We start from the raw sequence: 20,639 nt of genomic DNA, 5'->3' as shown, positions 1-20,639 counted from the left end.
TTCATAGATTCACTGTAGCTCCATTCATTGACATATGGTCACGACACACTACAGATACGTAGAAAAACTCATAAAGTTTTGTTCGGCTGAAGCCGCACTTCAGGTTTCTGCCGCCAGAGCGCTCGAGAGCGCAGTGAGACAAAATGGCGACAGGAGCCGAGAAAGCGTACGTCGTGCTTGAAATGCACTCACATCAGTCAGCCATAACAGTGCAACGACACTTCAGGACGAAGTTCAACAAAGATCCACCAACTGCTAACTCCATTCGGCGATGGTATGCCTCTGTAAGGGGAAATCAACTGGTCGGCCTGCAGTGAGTGAAGAAACGGTTGAACGCGTGCGGGCAAGTTTCACGCGTAGCCCGCGGAAGTCGACGAATAAAGCAAGCAGGGAGCTAAACGTACCACAGCCGACGGTTTGGAAAATCTTACGGAAAAGACTAAAGCAGAAGCCTTACCGTTTACAATTGCTACAAGCCCTGACACCCAATGTCAAAGTCAAACGCTTTGAATTTTTGGCGCGGTTGCAACAGCTCATGGAAGAGGATGCGTTCAGTGCGAAACTTGTTTTCAGTGATGAAGCAACGTTTTTTCTTAATGGTGAAGTGAACAGACACAATGTGCGAATCTGGGCGGTAGAGAATCCTCACGCATTCGTGCAGCAAATTCGCAATTCACCAAAAGTTAACGTGTTTTGTGCAACCTCACGGTTTAAAGTTTACGGGCCCTTTTTCTTCTGCGAAAAAAACGTTACAGGACACGTGTATCTGGACATGCTGGAAAATTGGCTCATGCCATAACTAGAGACCGACAGCGCCGACTTCATCTTTCAACAGGATGGTGCTCCACCGTACTTCCATCATGATGTTCGGCATTTCTTAAACAGGAGATTGGAAAACCGATGGATCGGTCGTGGTTATCATGATCAGCAATTCATGTCATGGCCTCCACGCTCTCCCGACTTAACCGCATGCGATTTCTTTCTGTGGGGTTATGTGAAAGATTCAGTGTTTAAACCTCCTCTACCAAGAAACGTGCCAGAAATGCGAGCTCGCATCAACGATGCTTTCGAACTCATTGATGGGGACATGCTGCGCCGAGTGTGGGAGGAACTTGATTATCGGCTTGATGTCTGCCGAATCACTAAAGGGGCACATATCGAACATTTGTGAATGCCTAAAAAAACTTTTTGAGTTTTTGTATGTGTGTGCAAAGCATTGTGAAAATATCTCAAATAATAAAGTTATTGTAGAGCTGTGAAATCGCTTCAATCATTTGTAATAATGTAATATATATATATAGTAGTTAGTACCTTCAGTAGTTAGAATCTTTTATTCAGCTGGCAGTATTGGCGCACGCTGTATTGCAATAGTTTGAGTAACGAAGATTTTTGTGAGGCAAGTGATTCATGAAAGGTATAGGTTATTGTTAGTCAGGGCCATTCTTTTGTAGGGATTATTGAAAGTCAGATTGCGTTGCGCTAAAAACATTGTGTGTCAGTTTAGTGATGATCAGAATAAGTAAAGAGAGAAATGTCTGAGTACAGTCAGTTTTGCTCAGCTGTTTGAAAATCAAATAACGTAAGAGGTTTATCAGCACAGTAATTAATACATTTTTCGAAGGGGACGTTTCAGTATGGACAAAAAAAGTCATTCCTAAATAGTGTTTGTTTTAAGATTCTTTCTAACAACTCAATGCAGCATGGCTCGTGACTTCCCGAGAGCCCCCACCCAGCTGGAAACGTTCGCGTGCCGTCCCGTCGCAGTCCAGAGAGGTGCATATTCACGGCAAGTTAGTTATAAGCAGCGGAAACGCACGGGCTGCCGCCACCGTTCCGCTGGCGGGGCTGCCCCGACACATTCCGCGCGTCGCAGCTATGTGCAGAATGTCATTTGACGACGGCTGCTCACAATCACAGCAAATAATTGAATTCTAGGGCTCGCCACCCGCAATTAATTTTACACGGCTCCGGTGACGTCGGAAAGCCACATAAATAGTTTCACTGCTCGCAATAAATTCGTACGCTTCGTACCACTGAACATTCCAATCTCCTCTTCTTTATTATACAATTTTATTTATACCGAAAGAATGACGACAGAAGTTAAATGAAAGACTTTTCATTCCACAGATAAATGTGCGTTGACTGTACTTGTTACTTCCATGATTGTATTTTGATGCTGAGAAACGATCTAGAAATTTTTAGACTAAACATCTGTAACTACCAACTGTGACGGTTTTTTGTTTTGCTGTCACCGTTTGTGGCATGAAAGAAATAGCCATCTGTTTAGCGAATTTTGTATTAACTTCTTTAGTTGGCATTCGTACTTGTTCCTCACAGCTCCACCGGCAAAAGTCTTGCTTCGCACTGACGGTCCCGCCTCGTGGGCAGTTTTCACTTTAGCTATTCCCATATATTCAGACAGCTTTGCTTTATTTCAAGATTCTTCACCAGGGGACTGAGAAATGGGTAACGTTACATAGGTAATTGTGCGGCTGGACCGTCTAGATATATCTATGTATACTGCATGGAGAACACTCTCACCTACTGCGTCAGTAGCCTACCTGGGAGTTGAATGGAAATCGACTTAAATTTATTTATTTATTTATACGTGTCCAGAACATAATATATTAAATATGATTTATCATACATAGCATATCATACATAGCATATGACTTAAATTCAATAGCTTTTGGAAAACGGGCTGAAATAGCTACGCGAATAACAACTCACGTCATATGCATCCCATAATATGTTGTTATTAATCGTAATACTGTTACAGTGCCGAGGCGTGCTCCAAATGCTGCGAGAGTCACTGAGATCAATAAGTCATAAAGCATTCTGAATATTCCTTACTGCCGCTCATAGTAACCCTCACTTAACTAGAAGAGTATTTACGTCTGGTAGTACACTTTCATAAAGCTCGGATCATCGAGAGAAGCTGTTACGCACTGACTTGTACACTACGCTTTAAATCCAACCCAACCCAACTTACCACAGTAAGAAAATCTACATATTTAAACGTAATTACTTTGAAATATGATAGTTCTAAAATACTTGAACACAACTGAAAATTATTTTAGTAATGAAATTTTCCGCCTGATCTGTCATTAAAAAGTGTATTTAAGATTGAGATTTGGGCTGTTGTGCATTTTTCAAGTAACAGCTGTAGCAACAGAAATTTCAAAAACATCAAAGCTATTTTAGCAGACATTCTATGCTCAAAAATTTGCACAAGTCAAATTATTTTTTTAAAGTTACAAAGTGGTATAGCTTTTAATATTAAATTTCGCGCTCACAAATTTTTTAGAAGTCAATGTATCCCTGACAATGAATAGGTCTTTTAGCTGTTACTTTAAAACGGGACACTAGCCGAAACTGTGCTCGTAATTAAATACACATCATAATAGTCCAAGCGGGTTATAAGAAATGAACATAGAAATACACACGCTAGTTGTGGACCTCGATACTCAGCACTAATGACCAGCGCTGCCTGTATCATACATCATGACCAACACCTTTCCAGTAATGGCTTAATTTGTCGCATTATGATTTTTTAATCAAAACATCTTGATATATTCGCGTGTTTTTATTTGTTCGTATTAGAACCCATGTCATGTAATGCAATGCATCGTGTCACGTAAAGTAACAAGACACATGATGTCACGTCGTATTACATGACACATGTCATTCAACATGGCATTAGTCATGTCATGCAATATGATACAACGTGTCATTAAGGTTTAGGATGCATGCATTCTCACTCTGGGATATTTCCTATTATAGATGCACCCACACTCAAGGATATTTCCTGTTGTAGATGGATTCCACTCTCTAGAAACACATAAATTTGTGTCTATTTGTTCTTACATCATTCCCCGTACAAGTAACAGGAGGTGGGTGTAAGAAAACTCGCTGCTTTGTGGAAGTGGGTTTAACTCGTAAAACACAGCGAATATGTCAAGATCCTTCATTTAAATTTATCTGAAGCTGTCAAGTAAGTCGAAAAGCTAGTACTTCTTTTTTTCCATCCCTAACTCTGCTCAGGACATATTTGCCTTTTTTGGTGCTACGATAGGAGCGTTTTTAATTCTGCTTCCCAGATCTCACTCTGACATAATTTTGAAATTTTTGTTGACTGGGGACATGCCTGATCCAGTGTATGTTTTTATTATTTTTCGAACCATGTTGCTTATATTGTGGCAACGGCTAAACCTTTCACAAAACAACAGGACAGCAATTAATTACACGTATTTGTCTACCTTCCTACAAAATTTCTACCGTTTCGCACAAGTCTGAAACATAGAAGTGGTGCGCCCCAAAAACTCACAAAAACGTATTTCTTGCACGTAAAATACGAATGAAGCTAGATTTTTGAAAGCGAGTTTTCAATTTTATCGCAGGAATCCATTTCTTATTTATTTAATTCACGTTAAACCGTTTCCGCGCGTTCAGTTCACGGATGAACGTATTTACGTGCTACATTTAACTTACATCGTACCACGACAACGGATGAACATTATTGGATAAGAAAAACTTCGCTTTGACTTTATCCATTTATCTACCTACTTGCGAAGTTTCGACCAATTCATAGAAGTTGAAACTATAGAAACGGGGTGCTTGAAAAACTTCCCAGGAAAACATGTAAATTCGAAACGAAGCAAGAATTTTTCAAGTTGTTAAAACTTATCAGACTAAGATCGGACACACCGGTGGACCAAATGTGAACCGTCAGCCTCGCTCTAGTCCGAAGTTTTCTACAAGTGACGTTTTGCACGTAAGATCCGAACTGTTTTGCATACAAATCGTGCCATTCGCTCAGCACTCATTTCATCCCATTTAAAATATTTTGCAAAATGAATTAATCGATTCGCACAATTTGTCTGAGCGCCAGCTCCGGTTCGTCGTTCAAACCTTGCTGTATATACTGTAACATAGCTACAGGAACACGGACGCCCGAATGGCTATACAAATGGCCGCTGGTCCGGGCTAAACCAAAAACTTTTATCCCATGTTCCTAGCTCAAACAGGAAGCCATCATCAGCACCCTCCCTTTTCAGGCACATTTCACGCATATTTGTTAAATTTTCTTGTTTCTGGAAATTTGTGGTAAGTTCTTATGGGACCAAACTGCTGAGGTCATCGGTCCCTAAGCTTACACACTTCTTAATCTAACTTATTCTAAGGACGACACACACACCCATGCCCGAGGGAGGACTCGAACCTCTGACGGGGCAAGCCGCGCGTACCGTGACAAGACCCCCCCCCCCACAGACCGCTCGGCTACTCCGCGCGGCATTTGTTACAGCGCGTACATGTACAGGGTATTCATTTTAACCGAAGACATTGAAATATCTCGAAAACTACATATAAGCTATAATTCCAGTTTCTTTGTCTCGGATGGGGACATCAAACGATATCACACCGAACCCGCCATGCCACCCCGTGCGTGGGTGGCGAGGCCAATTTTGAAATCTTCAATGGGAACCCCCATTTTTTATTGCGGATTGCGATTCTACGGCAAAATCCACATACGTTTTGTCTGAAGGATTGTCTTCGTTTTGCCACAGATGGCGCTGTAATCGGAGGAATAGAAATTCGTACACAAACGTAATTTACGACATGCTACTGAAGAAGAGAAATTTGTTAACATCGAGTATAGATTTAAGTGTCAGGAAGTTATTTCTGAAAGTATTTGTATGGAGTGTAGCCTTGTATGGAAGTGAAACATGGACGGTAAATAGTTTGAACAAGAAGAGAATAGAAGCTTTTGAAATGTGGTGCTACAGAAGAATGCTGAAGATTAGATGGGTAGATCACATAACTGATGAGGAAGTATTGAATAGGATTGGGGAGAAGAGAAGTTTGTGGCACAACTTGACCAGAAGAAGGGATCGGTTGGTAGGACATGTTCTGAGGCATCAAGGGATCGCCAATTTAGTATTTGAGGGCAGCGTGGAGGGTAAAAATCATAGGGGGAGACCAAGAGATGAATACACTAAGCAGATTCAGAAGGATGTAGGTTGCAGTAGGTACTGGGAGATGAAGAAGCTTGCACAAAATAGAGTAGCGTGGAGAGCTGCATCAAACCAGTCTCAGGACTGAAGACCACAACAACAACAACTGAACGGCCCTTGAATATCCAGTGGGACGTGAGACCCCCACCTCCATACTGCTAGGGTAGGACAGGCCAGTATTTGACAACTTCTAATTGAAAACTCTATTCGCAATTTAATAATTTTTTCATAATGTGGGGCCACAGTCATAATATATTTCTTTAAAGTCAGTATTTTAAATACGACAGTATGCCATCTTAGGCACGGTATAACATTAAAAAACTTGATAATGGCACTTTAAAGCCGAAATCATGATCGTGTAAATGTAACACTGCAAATAAAAAACAGTCTAATGGAGGTACTGACTTTAAAGAAATCTACTCACAATGTTGTTTCCCTCCGACATATCGAACAGGGGACTATTCGACGCGCGACTGTGGCCGTGGCTCGAGGCGAACGCTAATCAACTTTTCCAATCAGAGTAAATGTTCAAACGAAGTACCACCAACTTCGATAGACTTAGTGATCCCGTTTTCAAATGACCGTACACAGGACAGAAGCATATCTGCGGGAATGTCAGCACAGGCGTTTCTGATGCGGTCGACCATGTCTTCACGGCCTATTGGCACTTGCTTGTACATCCTATCTTTTAAATATTCCCACAGAAAGAAATCCGGCGACCTAACGGGCCAATTAACAAGTTCACCTCTGCCGATCCCCCAACCATGTGTAATCACGGTTTAATACGTCACGTGCTTCGATTGCGTAATGCGCTGGGCAACCACCATGCTGAAACCATGTACTCGTACGATGTCGAACTTCCAGTGCAACATACCTGCGAGTGTGTGTGTGTGTACGCTTTTTTTTTTTTTTTTTTTTTTTTTTTTTTTTTTTTTTTTTTGCATTTCATTATCAAATTCGAAACAAACTCATTAAGGACCAAACAACAAGCTAATTTATTTCAGAATGCAATTCAAGTGGGTGCGGGAGGTAGCTTATGCTCTGCATAACTTATGAACAGGGCATTAGTTTCTTCATCAGAGTACGACTGTGATGAAATTGGAATTCATTTCTTTTAATCCAATGTCTAAAATGAGTAGGAGAAATACATTGACGAATCGAACCATTAGGTACAACTATTTGGGAAATATCATGAAAGAGTGAGAAATACAGTCGAATTCCGTCATCATTCATTTATCAACGAACTGATTCACATGACACGCGTCAGCCAGCTGCAGTTGTGCCAAGCTGGAAAAGTTGGGGCCTGTTCGATTTACTGGCGTGGCCGCAAAAAATCCGGACATGTCTGCTACTGGAAGGAGGCGGATCTCCTGTCGAATCCGGAGCCGCCGCTGCTGCTGCACTCAGCGAAGGCGTCGAATTGGGTCACAACAGCCCAAAGGGAAGGCAATCGCGCGTACTCGTCTCCCCTTTTTCCGGCTGCGGTGCAGGAAGGTGGGGACGCGCAATCGCAGACACAGCTGCCCGTGCTGTGCTGTGCTGTGTATCGAGCACAGCGGCTAACCTTCACAGTTACTGGCTCTCTGCCACTGGGCTGGGTCAGAGTGTGCGACGGTTAGCCGCTGTCCGACACTGTCTGCTTCGTTTAATTTAGGGCAGATGTTGGTAGAAGCCGCGTGACGCAGTCTACGCCTAGCACTCCTGCGTGGAAGGCAAAGGAAGTGGGAAGGAGGATAAGGCTCTGATCCCTTGGGGTAGGAAAGTGACGGGGAAGGAAACTGGCCACGTATTTTTCATTGGACCCATCCGGACATTCATTTTAATCGCTTTAGGGACACCACGGGAAACTTAAATCTCTCGAGAGACTTAGTTCATGTTTATATTCAACATCACTGATCTTCTTCTTGTTAGTGTTCTGCATGCATTCCTTTCCTCTCCGATTCTGTGGAGAACTTCCACTTTTCTTACCTTATCAGTACACTTAATTTTCAACATTCGTCTGGAGCTCCACATCTCAAATGCTTCGAATCACTTTTGTTTCTACTTTGCCACAGTCCAGAAATACAACGCTATAATTAGTCTGCTGCCACTGTCGTATATAAAGCACAGGGATTGACACATACAGTGGCATACAGTCATTTTTCAGTACGTGAATGTGGAGGCATTTTCAACTTTAGAAGATGTCAAGTGACATATAGAGCTCTGCGATGTGGGCCTGTTACTGAACAATAATAACAAATTACAATAAATGCCAATGGTTGCACCGTTCAGAAAGAAGGTGTGCACGCCGTGAGGGCGAAAGGTAGATGCGCACAAGGTTAATGTAATCGATTTGTACTCGATACGTTCCACTGTCTTTCCAAGCTCGTGTCAGTGTTTCGGAATTTTGAGTCTGGCATACGTTATCCTATATACTGAAATATTTAAGACAAGGCTACTTCAGTTAATTACGCAGCGATAAAAGCACAAGAAGAGGTAACGTGGGTAAAACACTTTTCTTGGTTTTCAAAGTACACTTGTCGCATTCGTAGATGCAGCTGTAGTAAGTAGCCAATATTCATTCGGTTTCGTAATGGCGGTAATATAATGTCGTTATCATTCGAGAAGAGGGAATTGTCAGACTGAAACCAAGTTCCCTTTAAACGTAAAAGTTTATGATAATACCCGTTCTCATACGACACATCAGTTTTATTTATTATTCAGTATTTATTTAATCGTTTGCAGCACTCGTGCACCTAACGTGAAGACAGAGATTTTGAAATTTCGCCGGCGTCCCTCAGCAGGCGAGTTGTGTGCTTGTAGTTCGGCGCACTAATCGAAAGCTGGCCAAGGCAGGCAAACAACTTCCCCAACAAGACGTTGATTGATTGCCCAAAACTTCCGAAAACTGTCAGCTTAACACATTAAAAGTTGCTGGAACACGGATCGTTATTTGAAAGGGTATCTCAGCGGCAATTTCCTGTAAATCAGAATTGCTCTAATTGACATCTAGTTCGTGAAGTAGCCAGTACGTGTTATTAGTATGAAGTTTTATACGTTTTGTGGCCGGCAACGTGTACAGTACTTGCAGTGGGGAATACTTCCGTTCCACGCCAAATCCAGGAAGAAAAACCATAAAAAAATGAATGAAGTCCGGAAAGTGACGCTGCACGGCCTGCAGCAGCCACTGCTATACCCCGAAGGAAGGAAATGCTATTTAAAAATAGAGCCGTTGCTGAACACTTTTTTCTTTCGTTTTTGTTATTTCTTTCCCTCGCCCATCAGTGCGAGGGTGGGCTAGCAGAAGTACCTGTAGACTGCTGCTATTCAGTCGAGTCTGTTTATAAAACATACAAACATAGTTTCTAAAAAACTAAAAAGTGTAAAATATTTACATGTTTTAAACGTACTGGAACAGGCGGTTGGACATCGAAGATTTTAGGTAGACTATGTTGCCTTTTTCGAATACAGTCAGTCGAGGATAGTCTTCATTTAAAGAAGTGGAGCACTGCGTTTTACTGAAGTTATAGGTAATGGGCAGAAAATGAGGAGGGTTGTTGAAAAGAGTTTGTAGAAAAGAGGGTTGTTTGGATAAGATGTGCCGCGAAAGAGTTCCATAGGAGGACACCAAACTCATCGTTTAGAAAGAGAGGGAGGGAAGTAAGGATGAAGGCGAAGAGACGTACTGACGTGATGAGGGAGAGTAGAATCCTTTTGCAACTGGAAAGTGGGATAGAACTCTGACTTCATAGCCAGGTAGGGGGAGGCGGATAACGTCTCGTTGGGATAAGATGTGGAGTGTGTGTAGTGTTGAGGTTGGGTTGGGTTGTTTTGGGGAAGGAGACCAGACAGCGAGGTCATCGGTCTCATCGGATTAGGGAAGGATGGGGAAGGAAGTCGGCCGTGCCCTTTCAAAGGAACCATCCCGGCATTTGCCTGGAGCGATTTAGGGAAATCACGGAAAACCTAAATCAGGATGGCTGGACGCGGGATTGAACCGTCGTCCTGCCGAATGCGAGTCCAGTGTCTAACCACTGCGCCACCTCGCTCGGTGTTGAGGTTGCGGGTATGTGTTGGTCAAAGACCTTGTAAAAAATAACTAGACTCACTGATGGCGCTGCAGTCGCGGGATAATTTGAACCTTCGGCTGGACGCCATTATAGTGGTGGCAGTCTGATGTGTTGTGTAGTACTGTTGTTTATGAAGACCCTGATTCAACGTTGTATATTTGTTGGGGCGTACATACAGTATTTGTTACTCGTAATTCTACTGTCTGTACGTTCCAATCAAAAGAAGTACAATGGTGAAGAGTTGTGCAGCGATTAATTGTACACATAAATTCGAGAAAGGAACGAATATTACATTTCACAGGTATGTGGATGTTTTAAGTTGTTTTGTATGTCAGTGCACTTGCTTAGTAAATGTTTTTGTAACACGGTATTAGCATAATGTCTGTGCATATATTTGTAGGTTTCCTTTCTCAAAATCACAGTTGTTACAAAAATGGTTACACGCTGTCAGGAGGCAAGATTTCCGACCGACAGAATACCATTTTATATGTTCCGATCATTTTGAAGAAAGTTGTTTCCTTGAAAATTACGTAAATCACAGAAAGCTGAAAGATGATGCTGTTCCATCCATCTTTCGTTTTCCAGACCATATACAGCAGAAGATAAATTTTTCTTTGTGAACCACATTTTATTTTAACTATAAAAGTTGAGTTGCAAGCAACACGAAATTTGAGTTAGCAGGCTTTTTATCGTTATAAAATGCAACTGAATGTGTGTAATTGTAATCTGATTTCACAACTTCTCTCGATGGAACAGTTGTTGAGTTTTATTTATTATATGAAAAAACCACACATATAAACTGAAGTGTACATCTTCGAAAGTAAATATTGTGACTAATGCGATACTGGATGCCTGCCTGAAGTCTTGTTTGTTGTAGCTGGCTGATCGGTAGTGTTTCCATGGTCTAGGTTAGGTTGAAACTTGATAATTTGGTCGTGAGTTGCCAAAGCACTACGCCATATATAACGCACTTTTCGTCATAAAATCTAAAGCAAGGTAGAGTCAGAAAATATCTATTAACATAGTGGGCAAATCTTCGAGTATTTTGATGCATTTTGCGTACATCTATCGTAAATGAACTACGAAAAATGCTAGGGGTCCAGTGCATAACTTGTAGCTACGGCAGATTCCATGTACTACGTAATATAAATTCATAAACAGTGACTAGTTGTTGTTTGTTCATAAATTAAAAACTATATTGTAGTAACGTATTTAAATGAGGCATTCTGTTTGTGACCTAACGCTAGGGAAGGCATTTTATAACCAAAAGCGATGTATAAACATTCGAAATCCGCGCGTCAGTTTACCACTCTAATGGCCGCCGGCCAGCTATTCAATTTGTCCGCTCTTCACAGTGGACCACTCGTGCGGTTGTGGGGGCCTGGTGTTGGTACAACCGCGACGGAGTATAAGTGGTAATAATCAGGGCTGTAACGACACCGAGCTTGGTGTCGAGAGAAGGGAAGTCAGTAACTACACGCCCCTAGTGCAGTATAGTAGACGGAAACGGAATGCGAGGAGGAATGCATGGCGTAATTTTGGTAGAGTGAAAGATTCATGTGACATGGGCAAATAGGAAATTTGTGGGAAGGTCTGATGGGACCAAGCTGCTGAGGTCATCGGTCCCTAACCGGCCGGAGTGGCCGTGCGGTTAAAGGCGCTGCAGTCTGGAACCGCAAGACCGCTACGGTCGAAGGTTCGAATCCTGCCTGGGGCTTGGATGTTTGTGATGTCCTTAGGTTAGTTAGGTTTAACTAGTTCTAAGTTCTAGGGGACTAATGACCTCAGCAGTTGAGTCCCATAGTGCTCAGAGCCATTTTTTTTTCATCGGTCCCTAAGCTACATACTACTTAATCTAACTTCAACTAACTTACGCTATGGACAACACACACACCCACGCCCGAGGGAAGACTCGAACCTCCGACGGGGTGAGCCGCACGGACCGTGGCAATGCGCCCTGAGACTGCGCGGCTACCCCACGCGGCCACCGAGCGAGGTGGCGCAGTGGTTAGCCAACCGGACTCGCATTCGGGAGGAAGACGGTTCACTCCAGCGTCCGGCCATCCTGATTTAGGTTTTCCGTGATTTCCTTAAATCGCTCCAGGCAAATGCCGGGGTGGTTCCTCTGAAAGGGCACGGCCGACTTCCTTCCCTGTCCTTCCCTAATCCGATGAGACCGATGACCTCGCTGTTTGGTCTCCTCCCCGAAACAACCCAACCCAACCCACTCGGCACTGGGAAAATACACTCCTGGAAATGGAAAAAAGAACACATTGACACCGGTGTGTCAGACCCACCATACTTGCTCCGGACACTGCGAGAGGGCTGTACAAGCAATGATCACACGCACGGCACAGCGGACACACCAGGAACCGCGGTGTTGGCCGTCGAATGGCGCTAGCTGCGCAGCATTTGTGCACCGCCGCCGTCAGTGTCAGCCAGTTTGCCGTGGCATACGGAGCTCCATCGCAGTCTTTAACACTGGTAGCATGCCGCGACAGCGTGGACGTGAACCGTATGTGCAGTTGACGGACTTTGAGCGAGGGCGTATAGTGGGCATGCGGGAGGCCGGGTGGACGTACCGCCGAATTGCTCAACACGTGGGGCGTGAGGTCTCCACAGTACATCGATGTTGTCGCCAGTGGTCGGCGGAAGGTGCACGTGCCCGTCGACCTGGGACCGGACCGCAGCGACGCACGGATGCACGCCAAGACCGTAGGATCCTACACAGTGCCGTAGGGGACCGCACCGCCACTTCCCAGCAAATTAGGGACACTGTTGCTCCTGGGGTATCGGCGAGGACCATTCGCAACCGTCTCCATGAAGCTGGGCTACGGTCCCGCACACCGTTAGGCCGTCTTCCGCTCACGCCCCAACATCGTGCAGCCCGCCTCCAGTGGTGTCGCGACAGGCGTGAATGGAGGGACGAATGGAGACGTGTCGTCTTCAGCGATGAGAGTCGCTTCTGCCTTGGTGCCAATGATGGTCGTATGCGTGTTTGGCGCCGTGCAGGTGAGCGCCACAATCAGGACTGCATACGACCGAGGCACACAGGGCCAACACCCGGCATCATGGTGTGGGGAGCGGTCTCCTACACTGGCCGTACACCACTGGTGATCGGCGAGGGGACACTGAATAGTGCACGGTACATCCAAACCGTCATCGAACCCATCGTTCTACCATTCCTAGACCGGCAAGGGAACTTGCTGTTCCAACAGGACAATGCACGTCCGCATGTATCCCGTGCCACCCAACTTGCTCTAGAAGGTGTAAGTCAACTACCCTGGCCAGCAAGATCTCCGGATCTGTCCCCCATTGAGCATGTTTGGGACTGGGTGAAGCGTCGTTTCACGCGGTCTGTACGTCCAGCACGAACGCTGGTCCAACTGAGGCGCCAGGTGGAAATGGCATGGCAAGCCGTTCCACAGGACTACATCCAGCATCTCTACGATCGTCTCCATGGGAGAATAGCAGCCTGCATTGCTGCGAAAGGTGGATATACACTGTACTAGTGCCGACATTGTGCATGCTCTGTTGCCTGTGTCTATGTGCCTGTGGTTCTGTCAGTGTAATCATGTGATGTATCTGACCCCAGGAATGTGTCAATAAAGTTTCCCCTTCCTGGGACAATGAATTCACGGTGTTCTTATTTCAATTTCCAGGAGTGTAGATTTGGGTGGATTAAGGCTTTGTAGACAGTGGGTGTGATGAGGTTCCCCTGTTCGGCGTGTCGTCTCTACTGAACATGAGATGTATAAACGCCACTCAGCTGGTAGCAGAGCGCCATAAGCCGTCGGCAGTGTATAAGATCAATAACTGGGTCCTTCCTGTCTTCCTTTAATTACAAACAGTGCCCTTCCTATTTTTAAAATATGTTTTGTTGTTTTCACGGCTTCAGCTCCTTGTATTGATATGTAGCGGATGACTGATTCTTAGAAAGTACTAGTGGCAGTAAATAAAATTGTGAAGAATTTGAAATAAAAAAATAGCGGATATAAATGCAAAGGTAGTTGAACAGATTCTAATGAAAGTAAGCACGTAGGCCTATTTCATTGTAATTTTTTTATACTTTATCTTTTTCACATTTGAACATTTTCCAGCTTCTGCTCTGACGTATATAGGAAGCACGCATCTAGGGCAAGCAGCAGTGGAAATGTGCATCACTTGGTTTCCCTACACAATTCCCCGGTTTTTATTCTCTGATGCAGACGCAAACCGTTGTCCACTGAATCGTCTGCGATCGACACCGACAAAGGAACACTGCATATCTTGTGCGACTCGTGGCGCAGTCGTTAGCACAGTGAACTAGCATTCGGGAGGAAGAGGGTTCAAATCCGCTTCCAGCCTTCCTGATTTAGGTTTTCCGTGATTTCCCTAAGACGATCCAGGAAAATGCTGGAATGGTTCCTTTGAAACAGCACGGCCTATCTCCTTCCCCATACTTGCAACAATCCGAGCTTGTGTTCCGTCTCCAATGACCTCAATATCGACGACATCTTAAACCCTAATCTTCCTTCCTCAACTCGAGTGAGTCATTGACTCTACTCTGTCTCAATGTCAAATTAGAAATAATTCTCATAAGCCGCTCTTACCTAAGTTTTTGGGAATTTTTCGTCGGCTGTAAGGCAAATTATGGAACTGGAAATGCCTTCGCAAACATTCGCAAAGTGGTTTCCTACTAACCTACTACCAGCTATACAATATAACTTGCGAATTCCACTCTACTTATCCAGAGACTGTGAAAAATATATACTGAAAGACTGGAGGGACATCCGACACAAAATATAAAGAACACACCACACAACATTTGCAGGTTATCTAAAAGAGGAATACCACAGATTAAGCAATATTGCAAAAGATACAACATCATAAGAATTAGTAAAGACGGACACCTACTCACCCTCCAAGAAAATTTCCACATGTCAAAGCATTAACACAAAATAGATAGTTACTCAATGACCAAATAAATATTGGATACCACACACTATGTAAATAATTGAAAATATCGCTTGAAAAAGAAAAGAGTCTTTTCCATCCTTCACTCTCTGCCACCCCATCCCGTCCCCTGACTCCCCCAATTTCATTTCACTTCTTGCTCCTCACCTTTACCTCCTACTGACTCTCCATCACACAACTATGCACTTATGTCCACTCATCCTTGCTTCTCCCCCCCCCCCTACCTATTTTGTTTTTTAAACCTCCATCACTGTTCCTTCAGAACTCTTACAAAATATGTAAGTACACAGCAACACAATTAAATAGAATAACTCACATGTAATTAAAATTAAAGAGTGTAGGTGAAAGACAAACTAGTGGCAACGTTATGTTGGCAACATTACAAAATGCAATACACACATAGAAGTATAAAAATAAACAGTAAACAGTAGTCTACCAACAAGTACGCTGCGTAATACGTAAGAAATGCATAGTTCTACAGAACAACGAAAAATTAGATTACAAGTATCAGTGTCTAATGAAGAAAGGCACCAATCACGTAGTAGCAGGCGGCATTCCTGATGTAGGCGAGAAACTAAGCAGAATTTACCGTTAGTAAAATCCAACAAATTGGTAACGAACTGTTTATCGATCTTAAAAACAAATCAAATTGTAAATATCTCTAATTACAGACCACTGATGATGCTTTACGTCAATAAAGGGAAACGTGTCTGGTGAGTAAAACACGCATATTTTTTATTGTATCGACGGAACTAAAATACCCTCAGGAATTATAGAGTCATTTTCAACAAGAAAACTATAAGAATGAGTGTCTCTACGCAGAAAAAGGTATTTTATTAGCGCATCAGCAACTTTAACTTTGCTGGGCCTGCTGCATTTCACGTGGAGCAAATGATTGGACGATAGGCAACACACATTGCATACGACCGCCGCAGGGCTCCTACTCCATGCCGCCTTTCATGTGCACAATCAGTCTCAAACCATGCGTGGCGTCACCGGGAAGCGTTAGTGAACATTTTGAGTGTAACAGAAATTGATCCCCACGATGTGACCTATCGTCCCTAGATGTTTGCCGCAGAGCCTTTGAAAGCCCTATACATTCACGACACAGAATTAACTTTTCCCCGCGACATATGAAATGCAGGCCTTTCACCGGTGTGAGAGTGAAGGAGAGAGGGTACTCACAGATGACGGTGAGGCGGGCGTTGGCGCGGATGGCCTTGTGGAGGCGCGCCGGCCCCACCTGGCACTGGAACTCGGCGTCGTCGTCCAGCGTGGCGTTACTGATGCGCAGGTTGAAGACGCCGGCGCGCGCGTCGCCCATCACCGAGTAGCGCGGGAAGCCCGGGATCACCGACGAGAAGCCTGCAACAGCGTCACCAACACACTCTCACTCTCCGCTACCAATCTCTATCATCGCGGTTGTTGTCAAGTGATACAATTCTAATTTACAGGCGTCTTACACATCTATAAATACAGTGAAACTTACAAATTCGGTCTAATTGGACTGAGTCCCAATCCGAATTACTGCAAGTCACAATCATAGAAATGTTTTCTAAACTAGTCATCCTAGACTGAAATTAGGAGTATGAACTGGCCTTCTTTGTAGTCTGTATATTGTCGGGAAATGGACTTCCAAAACAAGCCAGTTCCATCTGCGTTATAGATCTGTGCCAAAGACAAATTTCCCCTTTTAAAACAGGCTTTCACTCTTTACGAAACTGATCAACAGATGCTACGTCTGCTCTTAAACTTCCACCATATATTTTTCTTTCAGAAATATAGTACCGATCGCCGAAAGAACAATCATTCAGTATTAGCCTTGAAACTTTTTGGGCTTAATTTATCAGCAAATCTTCCCCGTTGCAGCCGGCAGTTCGGCTGCTCTAACGGGAACTCCGGCACAGCGTTGTTGTTTCTACCAGGTGTACACAGACAGCATCGTCAATGGTGGCCAGCGTTGGTCCGGTAGTCGTTTCCCACCTACTTTTGTTTTAACTCAAAGTTCGAAGTTTTATTGCGATTCTTCTCAATGTCTTAAAAAGTCGACTTAGCAATGCCAAACTCTTGTCGTAACACTCTGGACAGAAGAACCGGCTAGGACTGTATTATATATTTTCATCTTATCTTCTAAATTTATATGTACTAGCTTCCAACTTCCCTCTTTTCCTTTTGCTAGCGTTTCTCCCGTCTAGCACGGGTCAGCTCTGTCAGGATTCGTCAAATTTTATTTCATTATTTAACTTAGTGGGCGAATGCCTTCCTGAAACCACAATCGTCACGGTAACCTAGGAAGGAAGTCGTGTGCGCCACCTGTCTGTGAATCGCCGAAACTTTGAGGTACTGTAACTGTTTGTGCACCGTTTTCACTGAGGCGCTATTTAGAGACCAGCCCAGCATTTGCCTAAGCGAGCGTAAAAAACGGCCTAGAAGCCACACTCAGGCTGGCCAGTGTACCAGTCGACGGTCGTTAACACACCACACGGATTCATTCTGGGTCCGTCTCACCCCCAGTTCCGAAACCTAGGTCCTGCGCGTTACGCAATACGAGCAGGTTATAGTAACTCCCAATAATAATTTCTCTTACTGCGTTGTTCTGTACGGCACTTTAATACATTATTAAACGATCACAATGCTATTCATCATGTGGGCTTCAGCAAGCGAAATGAGTAAATACAAAGTTGTAAAGGGTTTCATGGCCACTTGTTGACAAATTGCATGTTGGCTCCTGTCTCGGGTTCTTCGACCGACGTTTGTTTGAAGATTTTTCTGATTTGGCTGGCATTGTCAAAGCTTCACCCTCCACCACCAATAATGGAGAGCGAAGCTTTGACAATGTCAGCCACTCGTGCTGGCGGAACGTCACGAAAACCTTCAAATAAACATCGGTCGAAGGACTGAGCAAGCTTTATATTTGCAGTGTGTCGGTGACCAACATTGATAAAAAAATTCTCCCACGGGTGAAGCCAATCAGAAGGGAAGGAATGCACCGAACATTTTACAAAGAATGGGTTTAGAGCAATTGATGCCCGACACTATCAGGCAAGGGTTCCATTTTGTGATAACAACTATCGTGAATTCCGAATTAGACAACTTCGAATTACTGAAGATTTATAAAACCTATTTCTCTACCGCAAGGATAATACTCGACTCAATGCAAAGCTAAATCTCCTGGAAGTGTCCCAGCGCTGCTGTCCCCCTCTTTGTGTTGTGAAAGTATTTTCACAGAAACGACTGTAACTGTGATAACAAACCGAATAAATCTAATTATTACTTTGGAACGAGTAGTCGGACAATACGTGACCTGTACACCAAAATAACCAGGAAATATCCCTGGACATCCTCCGAAATTCAGTCGCTGCAGTTCAGGTTGACCCTGTAGATGCAGAATGCGAACATTAATATACCATAAGTTATAATGTTCACGATTCCGCCATAGTACAACAATTATAGAGTACTCCTGGACTCCCGGTTTAGCGGAAAACTATTTCAGGAACAACCAATTATGTCACCTACCACAATCGCAGTGAGGTTCTAGCTCTTCCTTTCGAAAGTATTCAGGCTAAGTTTAGATTCACTATTGACCACTGATATTGCGACTTTTCGGAATACATGGCAGCTTCATTTGCACAAAACGTTATTTAATTCACAACAGTTTCAGGTCCTAGGCCATTCTCAAGTGATCACCAATGACCTAATACGACAGGAGTCTTGCTTAGTGTGTTCGAGCACTTAATGAACTCGGAACAATATTCTTGTTTATCATTTGAGAATGAATACCGTGCTCCAGGGTGCTTACTGTTCTCCAGTGTGGCTTAATATGTCATATGTGGAAAAATCTATGTTCAGCTAAATGCAGCATTGAGGGCACTGACACGCTGCATCGGGTCTAGTACTCTTCACTGCTTACCATATCTAAGCTACATTGCACCACCAAATATTCGAAGACAGAATGCCCTTCCCAAGGTTTATGAAAAATTATTGAAAATTCCGCACCTTCCAATTCACTCTGATGTCGCTGCACGAGCCCATTGAAATCCAGGCAGTCACCCATCATATAGGCAGAATCGCTGCAAGCAGTGGATTTCAACACGATCAGAAACGTGCAACAGCATTGCCCACGAGAAATATAAGACGCTCATAAGAGCTGGTACAAGGCCAGTCGGCATGGGATTACCGCGGCGAGCTTGGAAGACAATTAACAAGTTTCGTACAGGCCATGGCATTTGTGCAGAAAGTTTTCACCGATCGGGATAGCTTCACGTTCTCAATGCCACTGTGACAATGAACGTAAGACCATCAAACACCTTGTAAGAAGCTGTAGGAGACGAGCTTATCGTGAAAATCTAGAAGATTTCTTTGAACTGAGAGAGACAATCCTTGAAGGATTACAGTCCCATATATTTTTACAGTTCGTGTATGTTAGTCGCACTTTAATTTATATTGTCATGTGTTAAATAAATAAATAATTTGATAATGTCATAAGTACCTGACATTTCAGTTTTGCACGAGATGATCTTTAAAATGTCTGAATGTCTGTGTAAGCGTATTGTCTATCAGTTTTGTGATTTTAGACGTACTGCTGTAGGATGCAGTTTCGGGCATTTTACGTTAAATTGTTTACATGTGGTTAGGTGTAATGCACTATCGGAATCCATTGGCTCTAACTATTTCTGTAGCTTCCATGTTTTAACATGCTAAACATTGTAATGTACTCTACATCTGTTTTTATTGTATTGTTACTGAACTGCCACCTGATGGCAGCTTCAGTGAATCAAACGTCGGTGCAAACAGTACTGGCCAATCTGCCTGTTGCTTTCCGCTGGATAGCTTCTCCCGATACTGTCAACAGGCAAGATGGCTCCTTACGTTGCCTCATACCATTATGATATGGTACATGGCGTATATAGAAACTACAATTTCTGAGGTACGTGTATTCTAAAAATCTCTCAGTACATAACTTTTTATCGATAATTGTGGATCACTTCTGTATGTTTTAGTCTATTTTAACTTACACTTTCGAATTGTAATTGTGATTGTGACAAAGCGTCTCGCTTTCATAGTCGATACAGAGACTGCTTTCTGTTACGTAGTATGTGCCATTCCAACTAATATGGAACCATTAATTTAGTCTGCTCTTTACGTTATGAATACTGGCCTTTAGCCTTCTCTATACTTTTAGGATTGGAAGATGGCTATTTAGCATTGTGTTCTTCCTTGTGATCCTGGAAAATTAAGTTTTCCAAAAGCCGCAACATTAAATCTGAGAATGGCCTATGGCCTGATACCGCTTGTGGTACGAAATATATTTTTTTTGCACACGGTGCCGTTATTTATTCCAACTACTAATAACCTTAAACGTTTCAAGAGCTTAGAGAGGGCGCCTATAAATGTATATACGTACAAGATAATTCCGTGTTTCTAGGATGATGGAGAAGGATAAATATATCAGTTTGAGGTAAGAGTCCCTCTACCGGAAACTACTGAGTCGAAAGTCATAAGCGAAAACCGCTCTGATACCTTTGACACTGGAATACACCTATCGACACTACTGTCGCTAAGACTGTAGGGCAGGCAACTTTCAGAGGTGGTAGTATGGATCAGAACAAGAAGAAACGTC

The 20,639-nt window shown here is 43.4% G+C and overlaps 1 protein-coding gene across 1 annotated transcript in view; it reads right to left on the bottom strand.

The window, feature by feature from the left end:
* LOC126457559 (nephrin) overlaps window positions 1–20,639 on the bottom strand; it is a 170,293-nt gene that overhangs the window by 59,210 nt on the left and 90,444 nt on the right. Inside the window, exon 2 of the mRNA XM_050093972.1 lies at window positions 16,205–16,384. Within this exon, the coding sequence (XP_049949929.1) occupies window positions 16,205–16,343 (139 nt within the window). The 5' untranslated portion in view covers window positions 16,344–16,384. The remainder of the gene's footprint in view (window positions 1–16,204; window positions 16,385–20,639) is intronic.

The sequence above is a fragment of the Schistocerca serialis genome, chromosome 2 (assembly GCF_023864345.2).
Source record: "Schistocerca serialis cubense isolate TAMUIC-IGC-003099 chromosome 2, iqSchSeri2.2, whole genome shotgun sequence".
NCBI classification, from domain to species: domain Eukaryota; kingdom Metazoa; phylum Arthropoda; class Insecta; order Orthoptera; family Acrididae; genus Schistocerca; species Schistocerca serialis.
Note: the sequence above shows the minus strand (reverse complement) of the source record. Positions and strands in the feature narration are given on the sequence as shown.